At 36.5% G+C, this 8246-nt stretch overlaps 1 protein-coding gene across 3 annotated transcripts in view; it reads left to right on the forward strand.

Moving 5' to 3' along the window:
* Positions 1-6330, forward strand: part of SLC25A16 (solute carrier family 25 member 16) — a 36274-nt gene extending 29944 nt beyond the window's left edge. For 2 of the 3 annotated variants that reach the window (XM_077778661.1, XM_077778662.1), the window contains 2 exons: positions 2266-2334; positions 4402-6330. In XM_077778661.1, the coding sequence (XP_077634787.1) occupies positions 2266-2334; positions 4402-4558 (226 nt within the window). In that variant the 3' untranslated portion in view covers positions 4559-6330. Of the gene's footprint in view, positions 1-2265; positions 2335-4373 lie in introns of all 3 variants that reach the window. The other variant, XM_077778663.1, reaches the window with a different exon arrangement.
* Positions 6331-8246: the final 1916 nt, after the last annotated feature.

Raw genomic sequence — 8246 nt, forward strand, 5'->3', positions numbered from 1 at the left:
GTCTTTTTCTTTTTGTGAAACTTTTTTGTTTTTTTTTTTTTTTTTTTTTTTTTTTTTTTTGCTTTTACTGCCTTTTTTCTTTACTACTCATTTTCTGTTTAGATCCTTAAAATCTTTTCTTTCCCATTTCTTTTCTTAAACTGTATTCTATACCCATTGACTCTTACCAGATCCACAGTCTCCCTCTCAGTTCTTTTGCTTCCTTCCAATTGTTCTAGTTCCTTCGTTTGTAACAGTACCTCTCTTGGCCATCCACTTTCCCAACTCTCCCCCCGCCCCCACCTTTTCAGGTAGCTTGCTGATTCATATCTTCTTCTTTCTACCTCTCCATGCCAGTGTTTTAAGTCCCAGCCTGACTTTGGTCCTATGCTCTTCCCATAAATATGTAGAATAGCTCATCTATCTTTATGGGTTCAACAGTCACCTCTGCACAGATAACAAATTCTATTTAAATCTCCATTGCTGACTCTCCATTACTTCTGTAGTAAGCTCTTGGATATTTTTGCTTGGACTTCTACCATCAGGGCAAAGTCCATAGTTCAGATATTAATTCCTTTTTTCTTCTTGGTGACAATCCTCAGCTCCCAGCTTTCTTATTTGTTATTGATAACCATTAATCTTCTAGCGCTAATAATACCTTGAAATCATTTTTCACATTGTACCTATACAAATAGTCACTATGCCTTACCATTTGTTACTGTAGAACATTGCCTAGAATGCTGTTTTCTTTCTTTCCCATTGTTCTTTCCCTTGTTCTAATTCTTGTACCTTGTCTTCTTACATTCTCTCCTTTCTACTAACTAATTCCTTCTACTCACATACGTCTTTTCCGGCTTGGAAACTGAATTCTTTAGCTTGAGGTTTTGTTCCCTTAATTCACAGAAAGTTTCTTCCTCTCACTACCCCCTTAAAAAATAATTCCTGGAGGTGCTATTGAAATGCATACAAAATTTCAGTTATTGGTAATGCTATTTCTTAAGCTATTGGGTTAAAAAAAATGCTTATTTATTTATTTATTTATTTATTTTTAATTTTTTAAAAAAATATTTATTTCTGAGAGAGAGAGAGAGAGAAACGGCATGAGCAGGGGAAGGTCAGAGAGAGAGGGAGANTATATAAAAGTATATTATTATTTTTGTCTTATATAACTTAAGTATATATTAGGTACCATGGAGGTCTTTGAATAGAAAAGTAGAAAGCAGCTTTGTGACACGGGAGAATGTAAGATTCGATTTTCTTAATGTTGGGATAACAATACCTGCTTCATGCATGTGAAGATGGAAGGAGATAATTTACATAAATTGTTTAACACAGGACCTAACACAATAGTCAATATTAGCAAAATAAAAGTAATTTAAAAATATCACCTGGGGTCCCACTCCTAAGAGAGATTCCTTTTGTATATTTCATTTCAGGCAATTTATTTTATTTTATTTTTTTCTAAGTTTATTTATTTTGAGAGAAGGAAAGAGAGAGCACAATCAGGGGAAGGGCAGAGAAAGAATCCCAAGCAGGCCCTGCACCGTCAGCACAGAGCCCAATATGGGGCTCAAACTCATGAACTGTGAGATCATGACCTGAGCCAAAATCAAGAGTTGGATGCTCAACCGACTGAGACACCCAGGTTCCCCTCTTAGCATAGAACTTTCTCTGTCCTCTAAATGCACTATCTGTATTGTTAATTTTTGCCTTTAAGGAAAATTTTTTGTTGGTCTACTGTATACCAGGGGACTTGCTAAATCCTCTTAGAATAGTGGTTGTCAACTAGAGGTGAGTTTGCCTCCAATGGACACTTATTAATGTCTGGAGACAATTTGGTTGTCACAGCTGGAGTTATGCTACTGGCACATAGTGGGCAGAGGCCAGGGATGAACCTAAACTCAGTGCATAGATAAACCCCCACAACTAAGAATTATCTAACCTAAAATGTCAATAGTGCCAAACCCTGTCCTAGGGTTCCAACAGTACTGTTTGTTTCTTCAGAAAGTGTCATTGAATTTGGCCTTGAGGAATGAATAGAAAACTCTGTATTGTGATGAGAGAGAATCAACTAACCCAATAGAACCACATAAGCAAAGGCAAGACCTCTGTATTGCTGTTTGATTTTATTCATGTGCTTATGTTCTGACTCCTAGATTGGACAAAACAAAGGCATAAGAACACATTATTTCCTAGGAAAATAACATGTGGAACTTTGTAGTCAATAATTGTTGAGTAGAACACTAAAAATCATATTTAAGTCCTTCTGCCTTTTTCTTCTTTTAGCTACCCATTTGATGTAACTCGTCGGCGAATGCAATTAGGAACTGTTCTTCCAGAATTTGAAAAGTGCCTGTAAGTTCTCCATTTGTCATTGTTCATTTTCTTTAGGAAATGTAATGTTTGAGTAAATATGGGGATAGTACTGTGGTCTTACCAGTAGTCCAGATCTTCCATAGTATACTTTGGTAAATTTACAAGCTCTTCATCTAGTCCCAATCCCTGTTTTTTTTTTGTTTTTTTTTTTTAATGTTTATTCATTTTTAAAAGACAGAGACAGCACAAACAGGGGTGGGGTGGAGAGAGAGGGGATACAGATTCTGAAGCAGGCTGTAGGTTCTGAGCTGTTAGCACACGAGCCCTAAGCGGGGCTTGAACTTACAACCTGTGAAATAATGACCTGAGTGGAAGTTGGATGCTTAACTGACTGAGCCACCCAGGTGCCCCAAGTCCCAGCCCCTATTAAAATTTTCAATTTAGAGGGGCGCCTTGGTGGCTCAGTTGGTTGAACGTCCGACTTTGGCTCTGGTCATGATCTCACGGCTCGTGGGTTTGAGCCCCGCCTCGGGCTCTGTGTGGACGACCAGCTCAGGGCCTGGAGCCTGTTTCAGATTCTGTGTCTCCTTCTCTCTCTGGCCCTCCCCTGCTCATGCTGTCTTTCTCTCTCTTTCTCTCTCTCTCTCTCTCGGAAATAGATAAAACATTCAAAAATAAAATAAAATATTTTATTTTCTTAAAAATTTTTTTTAATGTTTTATTTATTTCTAGGAGAGAGAGAGAGAGAGACAGCATGAGCAGGGGAGGGTCAGAGAGAGAGGGAGTCACAGACTCTGAAACACGCTCCAGGCTCTGAGCTGGCAATCAGCACAGAGCCCGACGTGGGGCTCAAACCCACGAAACACAAGATCATGACCTAAGTGAAAGTCGGACGCCCAGCCGACTAAGCCACCCAGGCGCCCCTAAAATAAAATATTTTAATTTAGGGGCCCCTGGCTGGCTCATTCTGAAGAGCATGCACCTCTTGATCTAGGGGTTGTGAGTTCGAGCCCCATGTTGGGTGCAGAGATTACTTAAATAAACTTTAAAAAATAAAAATTAAATATTTTAACTTAATCTAATATATCAAAATATTATCACTTCAACATCTCAAGACTTTGCATGCTTTTTTTAATACTAAGTATTTGAAATCCAGGGTATATTTAATACTGACAGCACATTTCAATTTGGACTTGGCACATTTGAAGTACTTATTGACCATGTATGGCTAATGGCTACCATCATTACCCAGCACAGCTCTAGAGTTTTCTATAATCTGTAGAGATTTAGAATCATTCTGTTTTCTTGGTGGTGTGTTGTTCCTCAGGGGAAGACCAGAGCATTTGCTCAGGACTTTGAATTGCCTTTGTTCACCTAAAGGGTTTTTTGAAGACTTAGTCCAGATTGCCTATCTAAAGAGAAACGCAAAGGCCAACATGTTGGTTTGAAATGAAGGAACGCTGTTTGGAACTACAAAGTCTTTATTGCTTAAATCTGATAGCCCTTTAAGCCTCAGTTTTATAACCATCTGCTAGTTATAGTATAAAACTTGAGTTGAAATGGAAGCTTGATGGCCAACTGCACATAACATCCCTCAAAAAGAATACATAAATATTTCAAATATTTTTATGAAATAGTGTTGCCAGTAAATGTTACATAGTTCAAACAAAATAAATTATATTAATGAGTCTGCAATTCTGTGCATAATGCTTGTACTTGTTTGGAATGAATTGCTGTTTTATGGTGAATTTTCAGCTTGTTTTAACACTTGGTTTCCAAATGATTCAAGATGACATTTTGGCTTTTTTAAAATAAATGTTTATTTATTTTTGAGAGAGGGAAAGAGGGTACATGGAAGGGGCTGAGAGGGAGACAGAAGATCTGGTGAGTAGGGGATGAGCAGAGAGAGGCAGAGAGAGAAAATCCCAAGCAGCTCCTCGCTGTCAGCACAGAGGGGATCAAACACATGAACCTGTGAGATCATAACCTGAACCAAAGTTGGATGTTTAACTGACTGAGCCACCAGGTGCCCTTGGCATTTTGGCTTCTTTTATGTCTCTTCATCAGTGGGCATAAAGGTGTCATCATTTAACTATTGTCTTTCAGTACCATGTGGGAGACTATGAAGTACGTCTATGGACACCATGGAATTCGAAGAGGATTATATCGTGGTTTATCTCTTAATTACATTCGCTGTATTCCCTCTCAAGCAGTGGCTTTTACAACATATGAACTTTTGAAGCAGTTTTTTCACCTCAACTAAAGAAAATCGTAATTACTTTAAGTAAATTCTCAGAGGGAGAAATAAAATGTTACTTTAATTTTGAGGGGACATTACTTGAATGGGGCTATTTGCCTAGTCACAGGAACCACTGGTATTTTAGTACTTGATTTTTTTATTCATCACAAATCAAAAGTGCTTACCATGCTTTTTGATGCCAAAAGTTATAACTGAGAACATTGAAAAAAATTCCTAAGCTGATGCTGGATAATCAGTTAGGTTATTTGAAATTGTTTTAAAGTGTTTTTTGGGGAGCAGAACTAACTTAAAATGGGATTCAAGAGGTTGCCATTAGCTTTATCATGCTTTAATTCCAAGCTTTAATTATAATCATGGTTTTCAAAGACTCTAACATTGGTTATTATTATTATTATAAATAGGCTTGGTTATATTGCAGCAGAATGATGAGAACTGAATTTTTATGTTTATAAAATGTAGCTTAGGGGGCACCTGGCTGGCCCAGCCAGAAAAGCATGCAACTCTTAATCTGGGGGTCATAAATTCTAGCCCCTGTTAGGTGTAGAGATTACTAGGAAAAAAAAAATAGCTTAGATGCCAGCATTGAACATTATTCTTATGATCTCTCTTCTCATAATTCTGCTCCACTGCATAAAAGGACTGATACTTTTTCTCTTTGTTTTTAAATAAAACAAATGTATTTAAAAATTAGCCTTGTAGAAGCTCAACAATAAATGAAGAATTTTCAGGTGTTGTTCAGAGGTTTATTACTAGGTACTATGACTGACTTAAATTTGTTTTTAAAAGTCAATACATTTCCCAAAGGCAGTAATGATAAATACTCAATATCTTTGTTCTCAAAACAGATTAGTATTATAGATTTGTTTTTGTTAGATGATTTCGTATATACTAGAAAACTTATTTAAGTGGACTGTGAAATATCTATTAATATAGATGTGAATGTCAAAGAATGTTTCTAAGGTATTTTGTCATGATACATCAACTAGTTCTTCCATGTAAAATAATTTTAGTGCAATATAAACTTAAGTAGAAACAAAACTGATTAGAATTGCTATCCTTTATATTAAAATGGTTTAAAATATAAGAATTCCATTGTGTTTAGAGTACTTTTTATCTTTTACTGTAAGCATGACGCAAATGGGAAGGGAACAATTACAGTTCTGTCCTCAGAAATAGTGATTTGTAGAATTGATGTGATTCTTTTTGATCAATGCAAACTTTTAATTGCTCTAATTTTATAATTGTTTTCATTGAGGTAAAATTGACATATAACAATATATTAGTTTCAGGTGCACAATGTAATGATTCAATATTTGTATTTACTGCAAAACAATCACCACACTAGTCTAGTTACCATCTAATTGATGTGATTTTTAGGACTTAGGAAACTTAAGTGGAAAGTGTTACTTCTGCTTCAATTTTAATTTTGTTTGCATAAAAGATTTCTTGTTATACCTTGGTAAAAATTAGATGAGCTGGTTTCATTTTCAAAGTTTTATTTTAAAATGAATATGTGTCTTTGTATGATTTGTAAGTGTACCCCACAGGTAGAAATACATATGTTCTTGAAACTATTTTGTATATTTTAATTTCTGGGCTACACTGTAACTAAATATTGTTATCAAATCACAATATAATTTAAATGTATGAAATAAATATCTCAGTTATGTTATCAATAAAGAAGGACTGCAAATATTTTTTTAAGCAAAAATTTGCATTCTATGTCTGTTACAGATAACATAGGATATTAAAAATAAATTTTATTCATATTTTGACCATTATTTCTCTTTTTTAACTATTTACTATATTGAAGCACAAATGCTAAACATAATAGTCAGAATGCAAGAATATTTTAAATAATGACTGTAATTATATTTGATTTATATTTTCAGATTGATGACCCAAAGTGTATCTTGCCAGGTTATCTTCCACTGAAGATTGTCTATTTCTGTTTTGATTTCCATTGTTACTCTTTTCCTGCCTTTTGTGAGAATAGCCCTTTGGTCTATAGAATGGGACAGTGATCTGGTCTAGGCATTAAATGAGGTACGATTCTTAGTTCTTAAGCGTATGGAGTTAGAAAGGTTAATGGATAGGGGCGCCTGAGTGGCTCAATTGGTTAAGCGTCCAACTTTGGCTCAGGTCATGATCTTGAGGTTCATGAATTTGAACCCCATATCGGTCTCTTTGCTGTCAGTGCAGAGCCTGGTACCTGTTTTGGATCCTCTGGCTCCCCGCCCCCCTTTCTCCCCCTTGCTGGCTCATGCTCTCTCTCTCAAAAATAAATAAACATTAATTAAATACATAAAATGTTAAAAAAAAGAAAGTTTAATTGGTATATATCTTACACTATTCTCCCCCTGGATATTCCACATCCATTTATTTAGCATATTGTGTATGTCAGGCATTATATCAGCATTATGGGGGACTCACCTTGGGAGATCTGTTAGCTGTACTTTTAGTCTGATTTGGATGTCCAATAGCATTTAACACCAGGTATTTTTCTAATATGGTGTGTACCACACTTTATGGTAACTGCCTGTTTACCTGTGTCCCTCCAAACTGGTTCTCTCCAGGGCAGAGCCATGTCTTCATTTACTATAAGGAGCACAGGGTATGGTACTCACCATAATAGCTCCTCAGTGATGTCTGTCTACTGATGGGACGAAGGAAGGCTCAGCCCCTGTTTTTGGAGACCTTATGTCAGTAGGGAGAAATAAAGCACAAATAGACCATGGGAGGAACAATTTAGTAAGAAATTCATTTGGTTTATTTCGCAGAAATGTCTTGTTACTGGGGTACCTGGGTGGCTTGACCAATTTAAGTATCCAGCTCTTAGTTTCGGCTCAGGTCATGATCTCACAATTTTATGAGTTCAAGCCCCATGTTTGGCTCTGTGCTGGCAGGATGAAGCCTGCTTGAGATTCTCTCTGATCTCCATCTCTCTCTGCTCCTCCCCCTGCTCATGCTGTCTCTGTCTCCCTCTAAATAAATAAATAGAAAGAAACAAAGAAAAAGAAAGAAAGAAAAGTCTTGTTGCTAATTTGAGCAAAGATGAATGGCAAATAATAAAACCTATATTATGTGAGTAATGCATTGCCTTGAGGACTTGGGCCAATGATACCTGACATACTTGAATAAAAACTGAACACTTTACACAATTCCTCACATCCATTCTTTGAATAACAGACATTGTGTTAGGCCTTAGAAATCGATGATAATTAAGTCATGCATATTTCCTGAGGACTTACTATGTTCCATGTTTTGTTTTATGTACTTTTAATTTTTTTAAAAAATTTTAAGAATTTATTTCTGAGAGAGACACAGCATGAGCAGGGGAGGGTCAGAGAGAGAAGGAGACACAGAATCTGAAACAGGCTCCACGCTCTGAGCTAGCGCTTAGCACAGAGCCCGATGTGGGGCTCGAACCCACAAACCGTGAGATCATGACCTGAGCCGAAGTCGGACGCTTAACCGACTGAGCCGCCCAGACGCCCCTGTTTTATGTACTTTTAATGCCTTACCTCTATCTCTACAACAATTCTAAGATAGGTACTAATTAAAATTTCTTTTTTACACATGGAATAACGGAGGCCCAGGAAGATCAAATAACTTGCCCAAATTCACACAGTAAGTGGTGGATCCAGGATTCAAATTCAGCCACTCTGAATCTACAGCCTAATCTACTAGC

Source organism: Crocuta crocuta, unplaced genomic scaffold, assembly GCF_008692635.1.
Source record: "Crocuta crocuta isolate KB4526 unplaced genomic scaffold, BGI_CrCroc_1.0 scaffold167, whole genome shotgun sequence".
Lineage (NCBI taxonomy): Eukaryota > Metazoa > Chordata > Mammalia > Carnivora > Hyaenidae > Crocuta > Crocuta crocuta.